Genomic DNA, 21,135 nt, shown 5'->3' with positions numbered 1-21,135 from the left:
TATTTGAAAAAATAATTGGCAAGATATCATCTCGAGATCAAGATATAGGTTTTCCAATAAATTTGTGTATGCATTAATTAACTATATATACAGAATGGTTAAAACAACCTTGTAATAAAACACTCATACGAATGGTAAAACCCTTCAAAATTAAGAATGTCCTCATCTTTTAATCTGTCCATTCGATATTGCAAGTTCTGTCAGATATTGCCAACTTCTGTTGTCATCGCAAGTGGTGTTAACAACGAGGCAGTGTGTGATAACGAGATCATCCATACATGCTGTAAGATTAAGATGGCTGCAAGCGCATTAACTTTCCTTAAATAATGCAGAGACTCGCCATGGCTGTTGGGAGCTGGCTAAAAGAATGCTTTTGCAACTGAGTGTTGACTTAACACATTACTAGCGATTCTTTAATACAAATGCAAAGAGAAGGACGAGGAAAGAAACGGACAAGACCAAGAGGATGTTGTTTTCGAGCAATGATGAAATGTTCGATTTTAACGTTTGCTGGGAGTGTACGTCTTTGAAAGAAAGAAGCTTCCTTATGAATGGTTTTTCTAGTGGAATGACACACTCTTTGCTCGCCGTGTCCATGACGTAGGGCGATGTGCAATTCTCTCTACACGTACCATTCTGCAAAACAAAATCATCATAACAAGATATACATTGATCCATACTCCTTTCAAAGCATGTCTTGCAATTTTCATTACACATCACGCAGATACTTTTTTTTTCAAAGGTCATCTTGTAAAAGCCATCAGGACATTCTTCAATACACGTCGAATTGTATAGAACCAGTGTATCATTACAAAGGAGGCAGTCCTTAAACTCTTTCCCATCACATGAATGACATGTTTCATGACACGGGAAACAGGCATCATTCTCGAAATACGTTCCTGTGCTGCAAACATAAGAACACATTTTCATGGAATGGTCAAAAAAGAGGTTATCCGCGCAAATTGTGCAGTGCTGTGGTCCCGTTCCAGTGCATTTTTCACATGTTCTGTCACATTTCTCGCAATCAAACGTATCCATATTCATGAAGTACCCATTTTTACAAGTGCATAAATCACCCATTAATTTATCACTGTACTTGCACTCGTTGCAACTACCTGGACCAGGCCCATGGCAGCCTAAGCAAGCATCGTGGCATGCTCTGCATTTGTTTTCTGTGTCAACATAACCATCCAGACAAGGCTGTATACAAGATTGTCCTTGAAGCTCGTGTCCGTCAATGCAGGAAGAGCAATTATCAGACCCCGGCCCAATGCACTCCTTACACGGGCGGTCGCAACTTTGGCATAAGTTTCTGTCTGTGTCCAAGTAGGTTTCTTTTGAACACAGAACCTGGCACACTCCATGTTTAAGGGAATGCCGGCTATAACAGTCAGTGCAGTTGTTCTTCGTGGGTCCAGAACACTCTCTACAAGTCGCATCACATTGTACGCATTTAAACAAGCTGTCGTCTGGGTAGGACCCTGTCATACACCAGAGATGACATATATTTTTGCTAAGCAGGAAGTCTTCTCCGCAGCGCGTGCATTCATTTGCACCTGGACCTGTGCATTCTACGCAAGTTGGATGACACTTTCCACACTCTTCAATATTTTCATCAAAATAATACCCACGAATACACTTTGAAACACAGGCACCATTCATCAGCCGTTTGTTGTCTCGACAGGCCGTGCAGTCATTGGTGCCCGGACCATGACACGTCTTACATGAAGAATCACACGCCATACAGTAATCCAATTCTATATTTCTGTATGTGCCCTCTTTGCAAAGCTGAACACAGCTACCGTTTCTGAGAACAAGAGAATCGAAACATCCGGTGCAGTTGCTTTTTGTTGGCCCGTTACAAGATAGGCATCTGCTTGAGCAAGGCAAGCATCTGAGCTTGTCTAAGTCAAAATAGCTTTCATCTGCGCACTCAACAGCACAGAGGCCGTTCTTTAGCATGAAACCTGGAGGACAAGAGGTACAATCTGTCACATTTTGCCCGTCACAACTAAGGCAGCTGTCATTACACAGCTCACATTCTTGTGTTTCTTCATTGTAGTAACTACCTACTACACATGTATTTCTGCACGTGTTTCCGATCAATATGTGTCTTTTTTGGCACGACGTACAGTTACTTTCGCCTGGACCACTGCATGTCTTGCACAGCTCACTGCATTTTTCGCATCGACCATTTTCGATATCATAAAAGCTACCTTCATGACAGATGTTGGCACAGGTGTTATTCAAAAGCTGATACCCATCGTCGCAAGACAAACACTCCTCTTTCGATGGTCCATCGCATGACTTGCAATCACTGTGACAAGATTTACATCGCCATGTATCATCATCAAAAAACCTTCCTTCGGTACACTTAACCTCAGTACAACCCATTCGATCATTCAATTGGTATCCTTTTTTACAGATGACACAGTCTGCTATAGAAGGGCCCTGGCATGCCAGGCAACCTTCACTACAATTGAGACACCTTCCCGATGCGTAGTCCCTATACTCTCCTCCTTCACACATCATGAAACATGTACTTTCAATCAAGGTAAAACCTGGCTTACATAAGGTGCAATTCTTTCTCGCAGGGCCAAAGCAACTTTCACAAGCATTGGCGCATTTTTTACACTCCCAACTCTTTGCATCCAGATATTCAGATCTCTTGCAAATAGGAAAGCAGGTGGAATCAATCAAGTTAAAGTTAGCTCTGCAGGAAATACATTCGTTTATACTTGGTCCATAGCAGGTAGCGCACGGATTTGTACACTTCTCGCAATTGCCTGATACTTCGTTGTAAAAGCAATCTTCATTGCATCCTGCACCACATTCGCTTTTTCTCATAACAAATCCCTGCTTACAACTAATGCAGTCGTTCTTCTTCGGGCCAGTACACGCCTTGCAATTTGATTTACAGGGCAGACACTTTCCCTTTTCCTCATCGGGGTAAAAACCCTCATTGCAGAACAGAATGCATTTGCCATCAAACAAGGCGTAGCCCGTTTTACATGAAGTACAGTCAATGGCAAGGGCCCCATCACATGTTACGCACGATGAATCACAAGCATTGCATGTTTTCTGCATTCTGCTTGAATATGTTCCATCAGGACAATTCAACACACATTCCCCATCAATAAGAATACTGTTCGAAAGACACGCTGTGCAATTGTTCTCGAATGGACCATCGCACATTTTACAGTTACTGTTACACAATAAGCACACTTGTAGTGTTTTATCTGGGTAGCTTCCGTTTGTGCAATCCGGCAAACACTTCCCATCGGTCAAGACAAAACCATCCTGGCACAAAGTGCATTCATACAACGGTCCCTTGCATTCTTTGCATGGCGGTAAGCAATTCAAGCATTTTCCAGATAAAGAATCAAGATAACTACCATCTTTGCAATCATGAACACATCTACCGTTGGCCAAAACAAGTTCATTATGGCATGCAGTACAGTTTTTTATGCTTGGGCCATTACAGTTTTTGCAAAGAGGACTGCAAGACTGGCAACGTTCGGAGATTGGCTCTGCGAAGAAACCAGAGGGGCACCTTTTTACACAGGCCCCAGAACTGCTAAGAATTTTATCACTACGACAGTCCGTGCAGTTATTGTAGTCAGGGCCGTTGCAACCTTTGCATCGTTTGTGACATGGTATACACTGCCCAGTGAACTTATTCAAGTATTTACCATCTGCGCAGTTAAGAATGCACTTGCCATCAACAAGGATGTGCTCTTTGAAACAGCCTGTGCAGTTCCTCGATGTAGGTCCTACACACGTTTGGCAGGACGGGTCACAAAATCTACATATACCAGTCTTCTGGTCTGGATACTTATCAGCATCGCATCCAAGAATGCACCTATTTCTATGCAGGATATAGTCTCCATAGCATTCCGTACATTGTCTTACAGATGGGCCACGACAGGACCTACATGAGAGATGACACTTTTTGCACTTTAACGACTCAGCATCGATGTAATAACCTTCCTTACAGGTTTCTTCAACACAAAGACTGCCAACTTGCGAAAGTCCCTTTTTACAGAGCATGCATTCATCTTTATCAGGGCCATAGCAAATGTCACATGTATCATGGCATTGTTTGCAGCTCTTGGTGTAGAAGTCAGTGTAATACCCGATGAGTGGACAAGACCTGATGCACTCGCCTTTATGAATGACAAATGGATAACGGCAGTGCTCGCAGATGGACATGTTTCCTTCAGCTAAAATGTAACAATGCAAAAATAAGAACCAAGGTTGGCTTAGGTTTTTCTAGATTTCTGATATAAGAAACGGCATGCAAAATGAGTTCTTGAATGGTAGTTCAAAGTGATTGAGGCAGGAAGATTCAAGGTCCAGTATGTGAAGGAGACGTTTAAATAATGAATAACATGCATCTAGACTAGGTTTTTAAAAAATCCTACGCAACCAATCTTCTGGATAACCTAAACATTCTTTGCAGAAAAGCGATTGTTTCTAAGTAAACAGTAGTTGAAAGTGCCGTCCAATGGCAACAAAAAAACAAGGCAACGAGTGACTTTCGAGTCAACAAAGCTAGAACAAAGCTCAGAATCATGTAACAATCGGTACAAAACTGTTTTTCGTTTTTGTAAACTGATCATTTTAAACCTATATAGACCGACAATTCCATAAATAAGTATCAAAGTCATTACTGCTTGAAAATAAAAGAAGGTTTTGAAATAAGAAAGTACAGAAGACATTCTAGCGAACCAGAGAGAAGAAAACTCACTAAAACAGGTGATACAGTTTTCTGGGCAGTTGTTGCACATAGACGTTGGTGCTTCTGCGATATACCTTGAAGGGCATTCTTCGAAACACACTGACTTGTAAAGAAGCATCCCGTGATGACACGACAAGCATTGGTTTGCATTGAAACCAAAACACGTCTTGCAGTTACGGTGACACTTCTCACACTGCCGCGTGCCAGGCACTTCGAAGCTACCGTCACCACAGGACACGTGACAACCAAGATCTCGTCTCACGTAGCCTTCCTTACAGCGCATGCATACATCTTCAGAGTACTGGCACTCGACACATCGATCAGAGCATTTGAGGCACCACTCGTCCATTTTGAAATAGCCCATTGGACATCGCAATACACAACGGTTCTCAAATAACTTGAGATCGCTTGCGCAAGAGTCACACTGCGTAGAAAGATTTCCATGGCAAGTTGAACAGGTTTTGTGACAAGGCATACACATTCCACCAGGCACTTTGTAATATCCGCGAGGACATCTTTCTGTGCAGTGGTATTCGTAAAGTGTTTTATTTGGGTGACATGAAAGACATTCCGTTTCAGTAGCGCCGAAGCAGCTTTTGCACTTTGGATGGCAGTTGTTACATGAATTTTCAGTCAGGTTATCAATACATGGCTGTATGCAAGTTGATCCTCGGAGTTTCAAATTTCCTGTAAAGCGGAAATTGGGGCGGTTAACATGACATATGCAATAAAAAATTCAATAAAACTGTAGCCACACTGTCCAATGGCTTGCATTGAAGAAGCGAAAGAGCCTCAAAATGGTAACATTACGGTCTTATTCAACGACGAGAACAAGCTTTATCCTCTAAAAAAACAGCTTTCATATACACGTCTAGCCAGGGCCTACACAAGGTAACCATTTAGATATATTAGTTCCATTGAAACCAACTATAAACAGCCTTGAATTGACTTTGAACTTTGGTGTGTGATCTCAAGAACAATAATTACTCGCAGCCAATAAAATGCACCAAATATTTGTAAAGACAAACACCAAACGGTTATACAACATCTCTTACGGAGTTTAAAATGTTGATAAAGAATTTAATGACAAAAACGCTGCTGTTATTATGCTGTCGTGCTCTTTCGTTTCAAGATACTATCAAATTTAATGAGTGAGTTTAAACTTGTAGGCGAAAAGTTTATTAAAAATCATTAAAAATAGAAGAGAGTTACATATAACTTCCTGTAAAAGACAAAAGGATCGAATATCGGTAGTTCAATAAAGCCTACTGAATAATTTGGAATCTATCTCTCTAGTCCGCCTGGTGTTAGCTATTCCAAACAATCGGTTCAATTTGAAACGGAGATTGGGCAGAACATGCCTTATTTTACTATAATGACCTCGACTAGCTTATATTAAAGAAAATGGGATTCCGTTAATCATTATAATTTGATTAAATAAGCAATTCTTACCAACACATCGCCGACATTCTTTTTCAGTTGGTCCAAAGCACTGGGTGCAAGAAGGGTGGCACGGCTTACAAATTTGTTCTTTTAAGTCTTTGTAGAATGCCCCAGGAGGGCAGGTCCAGGAACATCTCCCATCGGCACGAAGGACCATTTCTCTTGGGCATTCTAAGCATTGGTGGAGATGCTCCCCTGAGCATTCTTTGCAGGATGAGTGACATCTCGTACATCTGAATCTAAAACAACAAAAGATGATTATAATAACAATCACACACCTGAAATTACAGTCGTTAGCGGGGAGGAAGAAACAAATTTGTAACTTGATTTTTTGACAAATTTCTACAGTATTTCTAACGAACATTTTGACCCCTTATGTCCCCTATTACTCATGCAATGCCAAGCGAGTAGGAAACAAGGAAATCTATGCAGAAATAGCTTATTAAGGCAAATCTGAATAATGATAAGGACTAGATTAATCTTTCTGGTCCACCTAAGTTCTGCAGAAGTATAGCAACCAAGGAGCTATGTTTCCAGTGAATTTTCACAAACGGCGGAGTGGATTTTACGAAAAGCAAACAAATTATAGCAGCAAAATCTAAAACTGAGCTCAAGTAAAAAAGTATAACTATTTCTTTGAAATATCTTTGACATTGAATATTTCTTGCCCACTTTCAAAGAAGCTTCCAAAAAGGTTGCTAGACTGAAAAGTTCATTGACACTCAATTCCAGTTTAAAGGATAAAAAATAAACCAAATTTTTTATTATTCCTTGAAAAAATAAACCCTTGAAATTGACAAGAAATTAAAGTTGCCAATCTCACCAGATCCAGAACTCCAAAGTACTTTCTCGTAAACGTTTCATTAACTAATTGATAAAAAACTTTCACTCAGGAGAAAACCAAACCAACTTTACATTCGTTATCAGAAAACAGTGGCAATGGTTGCTATTCTTCTTAAAAATTCATTGTTATGAAAGATAAAATGTTTTTCAGAAATTTTATGTTCTCTTTGACAGTTTCTGCAATTATTCCTACTATCTATAAATTCAAATATCCATGCAATAAGCAGGTTGAATATAGCTATTTCTGCGGTCCTTCTATCTGATAAATCTAGATCTGATAAATAATGCTATTTGCTTCATGCTCCAGTTTGTGTGTGCGAGTTTAACATGATCCAATTTGTCATAAAATTAATTTCAAAACTCCTTAAAAGCAATGGAAATGATTTTTTTTCGCTTAAAGTCTGGTTTTAGATCTTGGTTGAAGCGATATATCGTTGAGTACTTCAAATTTAGTTCAGGTAACACACTGTAATATCCGCCATTTTAGGCAACATTCCAAATAAGGTGAATCACAGGAAAAACTGCTTTTTTGTCGATAGCGGAAAAGGCCATGTCACTTGCTTTGTTAAGCTATAGAGACACGTGGTAAGGCCTGTCACCTAAAAACAAAAGAGTGTACACGCCTTAGCAAGAAGAACACAGAGCCTTCACTATTGTATTATAATGAATTGCCGTTTATTTGTTAAAACATGACTTGGCAAGCCAAAAGCCCGGAAATCTAAGATTATTTCTTTTAAGCGGAATGAAAACCACAAGAAGGTGACTAACAAAAGGGACTCGACATTATCATCAACCGATAAACTACCAAAGAGTTGGTTATCCTAAAGACTGAAATATAACCCGTCATTTGGATGAGATGATAGATATGATGATAGTGATGTCAGAGAAGGGAGGGGATGTTGAAGAAGACGACAGAGGGAAAACAGCACATGGAACTCAAGGTAAGGCTTGATCGATTTATCAAATCATCAAAATAATGGCTGGATCGAAGCAACTACATATATAAACAGGAGTAAAGTTTTATCAACTTTTCTTGTATGCAGGATGTGTGAAAAACTTTATCAACTTTCAGTACAGTATTTAGAACATACTGATTATGGCACGAACGAAAGCCTGTTTTTAAAACTCAACCTGATAGTCGAAGGGTCCTTGACTGCCTTTCGAATACATTTTCTTCATAGTGAAAATGATATCCTCTGAACTATAAGTATGACTGGTTTTAAAATGATCAGAGGCGTTTTATAACAGACTTTTTATTAGTTAAAGTTCGTGTACAGTGCTTGCAAAACAGCTAATATTTTGACGGAACCAAAAAACCATAGGAGGGCCACATGCCACTTGCCCAAGCCTGGCTATGCGTAGTTCGCGGTTCAAATGGTCTAAACAATGCTACAATAGAGACAGACTCCTATAGATCTGTTTAAAACATAATTAAGAGGTTAAAGCCTAAGTCAATATGGTCTTCGAGTGTTCAATCAGACATAATACGATAAGCAAAGGAATCAAGAAATCAAGTTATCGAAAGAGGAAACTAGTATTACAATATTATCTTTCACTCTCAGCACTTGCATTGTAAATCAACACTTCTTTCTCTCTTTTAAACGCCCTTGTCTAATTTTTGAAAAAATATGAACTCCTCTCCCTCTAGAACACTCATGCTCCAATGAAGAACCCCTCTAACATCAATTTTATTAACTCCCTAGCCTTTTATTGAAGAAATGACGGTTTTGTTCAACAAATCTTGTTGAAAGTATCAGCATGTGGCTGGGTGATTGCCTGTAAAATAGCAACACTGAAATTTAAAACAAATACATTTATCAATTTTCAAGTCCATCTTCACTAGGTTCTATCTTTGCTGGAACCAAACAACCATTCTACTTGAAAGGAAATCCACGAAAGTAATTATTTTATTCAACAAAAAGGTCTGAAAGTTATTAGTTAGTCAGTTAGTACTTGAAATATATTAGTAGTTATAAAGCAAAGAATAGAGCATGAATAATTTTCCTTGCACAGGTTATTTTTAATGTAGCATATTCTTAACGATCCTTTTATTTGAGGAAGGTATCCATGTCTGGGCCGCTTTAGCTTTAGGCCGTTTTTTAGTAAGCCTGACCTAAACGAATTGACTTTATCTAATCAACTGACTCAACCTTACCACATCCTTACGGGCTTATTCTTGGGCATGAAGTTTTTCGTCGCAGGAACACAATTAACGTCGGATATTTGGCAATGTAGATGAATTAAAAGAAAACAAGAAAAGCCTCAACGACGTGGTGTAGCTTCTTAAACTTGTAATTACAAAGGTAAAACTTTGTGTGTGTTTAGATGTCTTTACAGATTTCTAGAATGGATGGTTCCTTCTTTAGCTAACCCCTCCCTTTAGGTAAATACTGGTTCTATAAATTATTGAAAAAATCGTGATTTCCTTATCCTCTTCACTACCGAACATTTTAGTCAATCAAGTTTGAGATTTCCTTGATAAAAGGGAAGCTGATATCCTTTCGATGTCTGTTCGATAAACGAGCCTTGGCTTCAAGCCTTGGCATCAAGCCTTGGCATCAAGCCTTGGCATCAAGCCTTGGCATCAAGCCTTGGCATCAAGCCTTGGCTTCAAGCCTTGGCTTCAAGCCTTGGCTTCAAGCCTTGGCTTCAAGCCTTGGCTTCAAGCCTTGGCTTCAAGCCTTGGCTTCAAGCCTTGGCTTCAAGCCTTGGCCAAATTTGTTTAACGTAAAATCCTCTTCAATAGAAATCTCCAAAACCATTACAAAATCAGGTACTTTTCACAGCATCAATAATCCATAAAGGATTTACCAAATGCTTTGTATGAAATTTCAATGAAACAAATACCTCGGTTTATATGCAGAGACTATTCGTTGCCCATTCAGTCACTGACTTATTGCAACTTAATCTTATAACTTTTCAAGACCTAAAGTATATAGCCTTGCCGATCTGAATCACTGGCAATACAAACGGTATGTCACAGTCAACAAACTGATACAGCTGTGCCATTTATCAAATTTCATTCTGTCTTCCTATCTCAAAAAGCACATACCTAAGAAGTATTAGAGAGTTCACTAAGTTAACAGCACCCGATTTTTTCGAAACGTTGAACTAAAATAAAGGAAGGGTTTAACCTTTTGAAAAGAATGCATATCTTGTTTATTTCAACTTTTAACTACAAAGCGTACTTCTAAGCCCAATTGCAGCTATTTTGAATGAAATTTTGGATCTCAGTCCAATTTTGTACGGTAAACTTCATCACATAAGCCATTTATTTGTGTTTTAATATAGCTTACGACAGATATTTAAGTTACGAACCTCTGTTCAATATCTCGGAATGTACCACTGGGACAGGCTTCCAAGCAGCGTTCTTCGTTCAGATTGACGTAGCAATTTTCACAGTTTTTGTCCCCCTTGCAATCACTGCACGGATACGGACAAACCTGGCACATGTTAGAAGTACTGTTGGAAAAGAACCCAATGCCACAATCGGAAACACAGGTGCTTTGCTTCAGCATACGGGGGTCAAACAAACTGCTTTTACATGACAAGCATTCGAAAGGCTTTCCAGGGATGCACGACTCACAGTTTTTCGAACATAATATGCAAAGGCCATTCAGCAAGTCCGGGTATTGGCCTAAAAAATGGAGCATGATGTTCTGTGATTAAACAAGACACTACTTACAATATTAGGAGATAGTAAAAACTAAGATCAAGTAGGCTTTTTCAAGTAGATCAAGTAGAAAATAATTCAACAAGGGCCATCCACAATGATCTTAACAAAATATGGTGTGGTTTTGGTTCTTCTCGATCCACTGAACGGTAAAAATTGGACACCTATAGCCATCATCCAACAGTTGATAATACGACCATTGGTGGTTTCCTGTATTGCTATCCGTCCTAAATGAATTCATTTTTGAAAATCTTGGCCTTTTATCATGTTAACTGCCCTCGGCTGAATTGAGGGTTAATGAGCTTTCTGTATAAGCAGGGAATGTCTAACTGTAAACTCACATTTATCAAAATAGTCAACGTTTGACAGTAGTTATTCCACTGTGCTTTCCTCTGGTTTTGCCAAGCATCAGCCAATATTAATACAATAAAATAACTGCTTTGTACACGAATGGTAAAAAGAAGTGGAGTGATGAAGATTCTTTTTACCTAATGAAGACTTATGCTCGAAATGTCGTACTTATCTTCCATTCTTGTACAAAGTCGTTTTTTTATTGTATCAATTTATGCTCGTTACTCGACGTACAACTTGCTCAACTACATTGATTAGCAATAGTATCAGAGAGTTTGCTAACAGAACAACAGATGGTTGTAAAATGAAGCTATTATGAATTGGACCTCTAATTTTATCTAAACATCGAGAAAACATGGCGGCCATAAGGTCAAGAAAGCAAAGAAGGCAGATCGAAAGCAGATTCTTGGAGGAAGATTTTCAGAGCTTAAGGGCATTGTCGGGGCATCGGCATCGTTATCGAGCCTACCGTTTTCTTACCATCTACTCTTTTCTTTTACCTTTACAGGACATCTGCCCACAAACAATGTTGGGTGTGGAGGCAACTCGATAACGTTGTCTTTTGCCTCCATCTCAACAATGATCAACTTGAGTTTTTTTTTGTATTTGTCTTTATTGTGATAAACAAAATCTAATGCTAACGCACTCGTAATTTTCCGATTCTAGATGAAACTTTCGAAAGATTTACATATCTAATCAATTAAAATCCAAAATCTAAAGTAGGATGTGTAAGTTTTAACACTAGATTACAATCGAGTGCTTGAAGTGACGTCACCATACAAGAGATTTTCGCGCTTTCGTGATCAATGCTTGATGCGAAAGTTGCAAATCCAAGATCTCAGCATCTATACAAATTATACACACTTTTTTATGAGAATACTTTTTTTGTTGAGCTGATGAAAGATGCTCTTGAAAATTTAATATTTTCAGCTTAAAATATATTTTCCAATTTTTCTCAAAAAACAAACGCCATAGACAAATTCTTTTAGAGAACGGGAAAAAGAAATGCCAGTGGTTTTTGGTTCAGACACATTCAAAACATATAAGCATAGTTTGCTGTTGTATTAAGGCACATTCAGAACACTTTTCATGCATGTACTAAGGCTGTCTAAGCCTGATTAATAAAATTCTTAGTTTATGTCTGAATTTTTTTAGTTTTTGGCTTCAGTTTTCATTTTACAAAACTGCGTAATCGTGACATAGACACTAGAAACCAATCGGTTGACCTAAGGCAACATAATATCCTTCTGAAATGTAAACTGCAAAATATTTTCCCTGCTCTTAAGTTTCTGAATACTTTTACACAGAAGCATGTTGTAAGGTTACATCACCACGTCGTTAACTATTTCTTTTTACACGCTAACTGAGCAGAGAAATTGAACATACGATCTGACACAAGCTTGACGTCAAATGTCAAAAAGACTTTAATGTTAAAAACTGCGGGTCTATATTTCAAATAAGAGGAATTAACAATAAGACAGGTATTTTGACATGTTGGCCTTAAGAACATTGTCTGTTTTAACCTATGACATTTCTGATGTCAGTAAAAATATATTTACGTGTACAGAGGAAAGTAATATATTTTCTGTAGAGCAACCAAAATGAAAATAAAATTACCTCTAGGGCATTCCTTGATGCAATCCTTCTTGTTTAACGCTGGCAGAAAGTGACCCCATTTACAAGCAACGCACTGCTCACCCTCTGCAACGCACTTTAGACAGTTCTTGCCACAAGGCTCGCACACACCTTTTGTATGATCTCTATAGTATCGGGGAGGACATGTAAACAGACAACTCCCTTTGTAAAAATACATCGTTTTGTAGTCGTTGTTGCTATGAAGACCTCTATATCGACAAGATGTACAGTTACGGTAGCCACGTCCATCACACGTATGACACGATCCATGGCATGGTATGCAGTTTAGGCCATCAAAAAAGTACCCATGACCACACCTTGGGATGCAATTGTGATTGCTTAGAAAATCTTCGTGTCGGCAAGTCGTACAATTGTCTGCCTTACCAGAGCAGGTAAGACAGTTTCCATGACATTTATTGCACTTGAATCCAACTTCGTGGATAAGCTTAAAATGGTCTGCAATAAAAAAAATCTGTAAATAAACTCTGCGAATTGGTCTCAAAAACTCAATAAATTTCTATTGCTTCAAAATACATGATGGTATGATGGTATGATGGGTATTTCACAAAGGTTATCTCTGATCTATGCTGCTCTTCTTCAAATGTAGTATAGAACTTTACTAATGGCTTTAAAAACTTCAGTATATTCAAATGTTTGCTTTTTTCACAGCCATTTTTAACTTTTGTACCACCAAAAGATTGTTTGAGAATTCCAATCCCTACTGTGCATCGCATAAACAATAAAAGCAATCATGTAACAAATTTTTCCATCATATTTTTTAAAATCAACATTCTATCTTGTCGCCAGCATTCAAACACCTCTGAAGATCTGGACACCCAGAATAATTAAGGGGTAACAGAGACCCCATTCTTCAACTGTCAAATATAAACCACCAATAACAGGTAATTTTAGTTTAATTCAAAAAACTTTGATCCAGAATTTTCATCTAATTGCACTTGAACACTTTATATTGTAAGGTGTTTGTATCTCTCTCAGAGCAGTAAGCAGTAATCTAATTTCTTAAACTTTTCATCCTAAATGTTTGCTTTTTCAAAGCCATTTTCAAGTTCTGTACCGCCAAAAAGCTGTTCAAATCTTAATTCTGTCTTGAAGATGTATTGGTTGACATTGAAAAATACTTGAAGATCGCCGAAGAAGAAGTTCACTACAGAGCCACGAACGAACCGTGAAGAATGTTTACACAGCCGTGGGGCTAGGGGTTGTTGCACTAAATCCATTGTACCAATGTTTTTACGTCCAACCCCTTCTTTCTCGTTCTTTTCTTTGCTAACCTTCACACATATTCATAAAAAAGCAATTTTACAGTAATACGTTCTTTGATGATATTGTAAAATAAAGTGCGAAGTCTCTATACCTGACGGACATTGATCAAAACATTGTTTTTTGTGCAGGTGCTTTCCAGTATGGCAAGACGTACACTGAACACTTGAAGGTCCAACACAAGACCAGCAGGCGTTATGGCAAGGTAGGCATAATAATGATATTTCGTCTGTGAAGTACTTGGCGGGGCATATAGGCACGCATGTCTGCAAAACAAACACATTATAAAAATTACAGTTTTGTGGCAGTTAAAAGAAGTATGTTGTGAAATGGCAGTCCAGGATAATTGAAATTATGAGTATCAAAAGACACTTAAAGGCGAATGCTACGATAAAAGAATAGGGTGTACCCAAGGCTATGTCATGTTTTTCATGGTGTAATGCTATTGGTGGACCTTACACTGACCACATGAACCCAACTCGTATCTTTAAAAATAGGGCATACGAAGCAGGAATAGACACTTAGAAAGAGATTACTCTTCGATACAGCTGCATATCAGAGTACATGGCAATCCACAATTAGAGTATCCCACAATTCCTCGCAGAGATTCGAATTATTTTTTGGCCAATATCTCGTGACACACAAGATCGATTAAGTTGCAAGAAACATGATCAAACTTCGCTATCGATTCAAATGTGTTTTGGAACAAGATGACCAGTCTGCAAGTGATCTTTTCATCACAGAAATGATCAAATTTCATCACAAAACAACACATGACATGGAAACGACAACAATGGATGGGAGGCTTTATCAAAATAGTCGGTTCCTTAATAAAAATATGGTTTCTTAAAAAGGGAAATGTTCTAATGATGAAATGAATGTCCAATATTTGATACATTATGGATCTGATATTGCACCATTAGAAAGTATAATATAAGATTCTCTTCATGGCAGATAAAACCAATGTTTTAGATAAGGACGTTTTCATGGAAAGCAAGGTTTTGAACTGGTAATTGCATTTCATTCAGTTTTCATTACCTGACAATGTTTAATGCTCTCTGGCAAAGTAAGAAAATGGGGAAGGGCCAACCTCCGAAGGCGGACAGGAATGTGAAACCAGAGGAAAGCAAATGTTCCTGTAAACAGTGAACGGCTAATGCTGGAAAACTGAACTGAACTAAAGTGAACAGAGCTTCCTTTATTTTCCAACTTACAAGCCTCTCAAAGGTAAAGTATATGTGCTGTAATAGAAGATAGATGGTTTACGAAAAATTGACGTACAGAACCACTTGAAGAATTTTCTTCGGATAAATTTGTAATTAAGGAGCTGGCTAAAGAATTTTCTTAGTTTTACTGTAGTATTGATTCGAACACCAGGCGAATTGGCAATCATGTTTTGGAACCGTAAGAGACATTCACAAGAGAAAAAATTAAATCTGTCAAGGTAAGGATTGGATAAATAAAGACACAAGGAAGAAACGCGATGCAAGGGGGAAACAAAAAGGGCTAAGGGATTGTGCAGAAAAGGCAAAGTAGAAGGTGTGCAGGTGTTTAGGGTGACAAGCGCTTTCCAGGAGACTGGAATTGAATCACCAATAATGGGCTGAAGCAACGCGCATGAAAAGTCATAGAAGCTGAGAGGTGTCCTGGAAAATTGTGGCGAAATTGAGAGTAATTGATGATCAAGAAGAGTAGGAATTTTCCCGTAAAATAAAAGGTGATCATCATCGTCGTCGCAGAAAAAAAGAGGATGAAAACGAAATTATTTTGCAAATAACCCCTCGAATTTTGGGATACGTTTCTTAGAAGGAAAGATGGCTTGAAACCGATATGCAAAGAGATGACAGGAGTAGGAGTGCTTGTAATTCGGAAAAGGGTTTGTTAGGAAAAAGCTGAAAGTTGCAAAACTATACGACAGAGATGACATTAACAAGGACAAAAAGGACTTTTAAAAGGTGATGTTTTGAGCGTAATGGAGAAGTAAAATCAGAGAAACAAAAATTTTGCGAATACAAACGCTTCCAAAGAACAACGTGACTAAGCTGGAGGGAGATAAAATGAATGAATGAAGAAAGCTGTAATAATAATTGAAAGCTTATTAATACTTGTAGTTGAAAAAAGCATGTAAAATTGCAAAGTGGGTAGAGGTGAAGAAATCGGGTATTACGAATTGTGTATGGTTTTCAATGAAGAAAAAATAGAAAAATGCATAGATAGGATGAAATCGAATTTTTTGATAATTTTTTTATAAGATTTTATAAAAAGAGAAAAAAGTAAAACAAATGGAATAAATAAAAAGATGCTATAAATAATGTAGGATGATCTGGCAACATAGTTGCAGTCCGTAAGAAATGTTTGTATGAAAGAAGAAAAGCAAAATCAATGAAGGGGTGAAAGTGAAGTATAGAGATATAATGGGTAAATGAACTTGAAGGAGATGATACAGAGAGTGATAACAACAGCAGGGAGATAAGGAATGGTCATGAATGATAAATGACTGAAATGAAAAAAGGACAATCTTGGAACTATTTTGCTAACTGTTGGAAAGTTTCTCAAAGATGATGAAGAAGAAACAGAATATCATCAGAAAGCGGCCGAAGAAGATGATCAGATGAAATGAGGTAATGGTGACAAAAGTAAAGTATAATAATGGGGGGGGGGGGGCTGGTTGGTGAAGTAAGGAAGAAAGGACTGGAAAAGGTTTTGATAAGTGGAGACGACATGAATCGAGGAAAATGGCAGGAAGTGAAGGAATAATTAAGATCAAGATAAAAGAGGGACTAGTTGTTTGCTGATTCTCGGGAAAAGGTTTTCAAAGAAGGAAAAGATGAATAGCAAGAGAGGAAGCAAAGAGAGGAAGCAAAGAGAAGAAGCAGAGGAAGAAGACGGAGAAGAGTAAGAAAACGAAGAAGAAGATATGGATGAAGATAAAAGAAGAAAGAAATAAAGAAAGAAGATGGAATGCTAAAGGATATAAAAGGGAGGGAGCAAAGTAAAATATACGTATGATGGGTTAGTGGACCGAAGTAATGGTTTGGAAGGGAGATGATAGGGTTAAGCAGGGATGGAAAAGGCTAGGATTGAATGAAGGGAAATGATTAATGGAGTGAAATGGAGAAGGATGTTACTGCAACTATGTTACTGCTGGTTGTGAGAGGTTACCAAAGAAGAAATAAATAGGAGAAAAGCATAGTGTTGGTGAAGCAAATAGACAAACTCGACTGAACCAATTGGAAAAGGAATGATGCGATGGTTGAACTAGAAAAGAATCTCTGGTAGCAGAGAAATATTTAAGAGAGTAGAAGTGCTTAGAAAAATCGTATATAAGCTTGAAACTTAGCAGTGAAAAGATGTAGACAGTTCTAAAGAATCAGGAGCAAGAAAAGATATAAGAAGATCAATTTGCAAGGTGCAAGGCCTTGTCAAATTATACTGTGACAGGCGAATGGTTTTCTCTAAGCGAATGATTAAATATTTCACGAGGCAGGTTATCAGAGATGTGTTTACGTCATGTTAGAGATATTGTCCTAAAGAACAATTAACGTCAATTGAAACACGACTTGTCAGTGTACCGTAAGCAGTTAAAGGACAGTGACATGTTAAAACGGTAGCATTCAACGTCAACCCTTGTTTAGACACCCTTTGGAAAGCGTCCAGCATGTGATACCCCTGGAATCCCTTCATTACCAAATATTTTCAAATTTCATTCAACATGGCTAGCGCTGGTGTCATTGCTACAGACTAACGGACTTTCATCTTCTCAAACAGATCTAGGGACTCTAGCGTTGCAAGACGCAAGATAGCCATTTTCAAGCACGATTTCTTACAAACGTTTGGTAGTGCTGATGGTAGGAGCATTTTATGTCTTAAAAGCAGAGTAGCTAAGGTTTTTAGGCCACAAATCCAGCAAAAAAAAGATTAGAAATAGCAGTTGACACTTTACAAGAGAGAGCACTGTTGCCGATATTTTCCTTGAATGACTCTAAATTCTTTGCCGTTTTAATTGGCAACAAGTCAAAAGAATGTAACGTTTTATTAAGAGAAATAAGGAGGCCTGATTATATACTTTAAATAATCATAACACTACATGTCAACGGAAGTCTCACGAAAAGTTTACGAAAAGAGCTTGGACACTATAACTGATAGACTTTAGAAAGCGAGGAGAGGCTGCATCTACTATCAAAAACAAGAAATGAGCCCATGACTATGTGGATGAGACTGACAAAGCATGGCTGAATGAGAGGAAAAGCAGCAAATAATACCTATTCTATCATACAACAGCCTGTAAAGAATTTGTCCGTGATATGAGGAAAAGAGTGCAACCTTCCCATACCTAGCCAAAAATTATCGAACAAACCTAAAGTTGGCCTAAACAAGTATAACGAATACATTTGCAATGATTAGTGAGAGATGTGTGTTGGGAAATTCGTTTTGAGAATAAAAAAGAGAAGGATCTGTTCACCTAATGTTACAAAAGGTGCAGCACTTTACGAATACTGATAAAACGACGAAAAACGAAACTTCCTGTTCTGATTTCAAATTCCACCTATATCTTATCGGTGTACATAAGTTTGAGATTTTCCTCTCTGGTGTGCTAGTAACGGTTCCTCTTTGTGTGAAGTTTCCAGGCAAAACAAGCAAGAAAAGGCCTTTAAGCAGAAATCAACCTATACCCTAGGGCATTAGTTTGAAGAAGATTGATACTGTCCTTTGATAATGCCTGATACAAATCATAGGCCCATTCACCAAAGTCAGGCTAAACATTGTCACAAACGCAAACAGTGTTTGCCTTTCGATACATCAGAATCATATTTGCCATAACAGAAATGTGTTAAACAATGTCGCAAACACAAACAATGTTTGAACAGGAAAAGGGAAAAGCCTGTTTGAAAGGACGGCTGCTCTGTGGTTCAAACGCACACACATTACAGTCACTTAGCAGTGCCAATCGAAATTTAAAGTGATCGTTAGACATGTCAGACATGCTCCTTCAAGAAATAAATTGCATTTTGTGTAAAAAAGACTTTGTTTGATAAATGATCATATTATAGTTCTGATGAAATCTTTTTCTTTAGAAACAATCAAATGTGTCACCACAATAATGGCACTGAAATCTTTTTCATTTCTCTCTTAGTTTAGTAAACTCTGAAGCATTTGGTGGAGGACATCAATGCAAGGAACTAGTACACAGAGGCAGGAAAAGCGATACACAGTGAAAACCAGACCAGTTTCGATTTGGAAATTTGATTGGCACTGGCACACAACACTTGAAGCGGTGAATTGTTTCGCTTGAATAAACGACGACTGTAGTACACTGTCTGTGACACCCTGAAAGCTGATTAATCCGCTTCATTAGAACCGGGAATAGATCTAATGTTGATATCTGGTGTAGAAATATCAAATGAGAAACCTCCTATTATTCAAGGCAACAGGCCTAGGCCATAAAACTCGGTAAAATATAAGGTTGGCCCCAACAAATTCGCGCCCCTAACTTCAAACAGAGAATGTTTCTTGACATAACCCTTCTTGAATGGCCTAAACCATATACCGAGTTATTTTGATCGAGTTGTGTTGCATTTATCATATTGTTCATAGTTTGGTCTTATCAAAGATAGTACATAATTTCCTTTTTGGTCGATCTTCTCTGTTGCTAATGAAACACATAGGCTGGTTGAACTGTTTTGTAATATAGATTGCTAACCTGCATGCCAAAGATCAGTCTTGAGCTACACAAGCAGACATACAACGGTAAGGACGGGACATGGCTAATAGATGAGCCTAGATAATATCAGACCAGACGAACTTGTGTCGGAAAACATAAGAAGTACGAGGAACCAAAATCTCTAAAGTTGCAAGAAAAGCCCGAAATCAGAAACTAAGAATTCTTATCTTCTGATGCTTATAAAGTTTTTCATTTGATTGGCCATTCTTTAATTGCCATACTAATACAACTCAATCGCGTTCTCCACCAGATCATGAGTGGCAGAGCATGAGATCTTTCAATTGCCTTAAAAGCCCATTTTTAAAACACAACCAAAGCCATGTCGGATAAGGGTGTTGCATACTTTATGCCAAAGCTTAACGTTACAAGCCTCTCCACAAGCCTGAGCAAAAATCATTTCAGCGCGCTTTAGTTACATGATTGTATCCTACAAGTAAGTTCCGAATTGATCTACAGAAATTTGGGCCTAGTACAGCAACAGAAACAGAATAGCTCTGCAAAACAGCATAAAAACATCTGCGAAGTCTATCCAGCATTGTGTAAACAGTATCCCCTTTAAAATACACTATAACCCACGATGCCGTGCTTCTGTAGCTACTGTATTCTCTCCAATAAACGCCCCCCCCCCCCCCCCCATAATAAAGGCCAAGTAATGTTACTTTCCATTTGTGTATCTCTGGCTTTAAGAAAAACTACATACACTCTTTTTTTACAAGAACCAGTAAATTTATGTTCAGGCTGACTGTTCTTAATTTTTTTGAAAATCTGAGGCTGGATTGTTCTTAATTTGTTCTTAATCTAATAGGGTGTAAACAGTGCGAGTGCTAGCTTTTTCACTCTAGGGTGGTGTACAGGCCTCATTTGCCAACAAAGTGAGTGAGACAGCCTTAATTTGCTGAAAAAATTTGAATATTCACCGAAAAAGCACCCACACATAGCTACAAATCCTCGATTTTGAGAAAAAACGTTGTTCAAAATTGCATTTTGCAGAAGCTCAGCCTCAGCTTATTCTTGATTTGTTCTTAACTTTTAACCAATTATGAGGCTCGTGTTCTTATAAATTTGTTCTTATAAAAAAAGAGTGTACAATATGTGTCTAAATTTCCTATCAACCTAACAAAATTCTGAAAATACAACTGCAATGTTAATTCAAATAGCTTCAAGGCCTAAAAGATTTATTCCCTAATGATTTTTCCAATTTGCATTCGTAAAGCCAACTTGCCTATCTGTAAAATACTTAATAGACACCTCCCGGTGATATACGCCCCTCCCTATAAAAGGCTGAAGCAAAAACCTCTAAAATTCATTTGACACCGGAGGTTTTTATCAAAGAAAACAACACGGCTATAACACAGCCGGAGCCTCAGTGTGGCGAAGGTCGCTCATCTCTGAGTATGGATGGTTGAATCAGCTAATCTCTTGTTTTAAATCATACTGATTGGAATG

General features: G+C 38.1%; 1 protein-coding gene and 1 long non-coding RNA gene across 7 annotated transcripts in view; one reads left to right on the top strand and one right to left on the bottom strand.

Annotated features, from left to right (window-relative positions):
* Window positions 1–26: 26 nt before the first annotated feature.
* The window catches only part of LOC135687057 (uncharacterized), a 42,414-nt gene continuing 21,305 nt past the window's right edge, over window positions 27–21,135 (bottom strand). For both annotated transcript variants that reach the window (XM_065203503.2, XM_089114315.1), the window contains exons 14-19: window positions 14,062–14,233; window positions 12,669–13,142; window positions 10,346–10,664; window positions 6,194–6,423; window positions 4,751–5,428; window positions 27–4,223 (exon numbers count right to left, since the gene is read on the bottom strand). In XM_065203503.2, coding sequence (XP_065059575.2) covers window positions 403–4,223; window positions 4,751–5,428; window positions 6,194–6,423; window positions 10,346–10,664; window positions 12,669–13,142; window positions 14,062–14,233 — 5,694 coding nt within the window. In that variant the 3' untranslated portion in view covers window positions 27–402. The remainder of the gene's footprint in view (window positions 4,224–4,750; window positions 5,429–6,193; window positions 6,424–10,345; window positions 10,665–12,668; window positions 13,143–14,061; window positions 14,234–21,135) is intronic.
* Window positions 6,419–19,577, top strand: LOC148957833 (uncharacterized). 5 transcript variants are annotated; one of them, XR_016144993.1, is made up of 6 exons: window positions 6,419–7,968; window positions 9,229–9,330; window positions 12,875–13,078; window positions 13,494–13,588; window positions 14,099–14,172; window positions 19,102–19,577. It is a non-coding gene; the product is annotated as an uncharacterized LOC148957833 (long non-coding RNA). The 5 variants fall into 5 exon arrangements; XR_016144991.1 differs by lacking the exon at window positions 9,229–9,330; XR_016144990.1 differs by having other exon boundaries at window positions 9,229–13,078.

Source organism: Rhopilema esculentum, chromosome 20 (genome assembly GCF_057945365.1).
Source record: "Rhopilema esculentum isolate cy_ngs chromosome 20, ASM5794536v1, whole genome shotgun sequence".
NCBI lineage: Eukaryota > Metazoa > Cnidaria > Scyphozoa > Rhizostomeae > Rhizostomatidae > Rhopilema > Rhopilema esculentum.
Note: the sequence above shows the minus strand (reverse complement) of the source record. Positions and strands in the feature narration are given on the sequence as shown.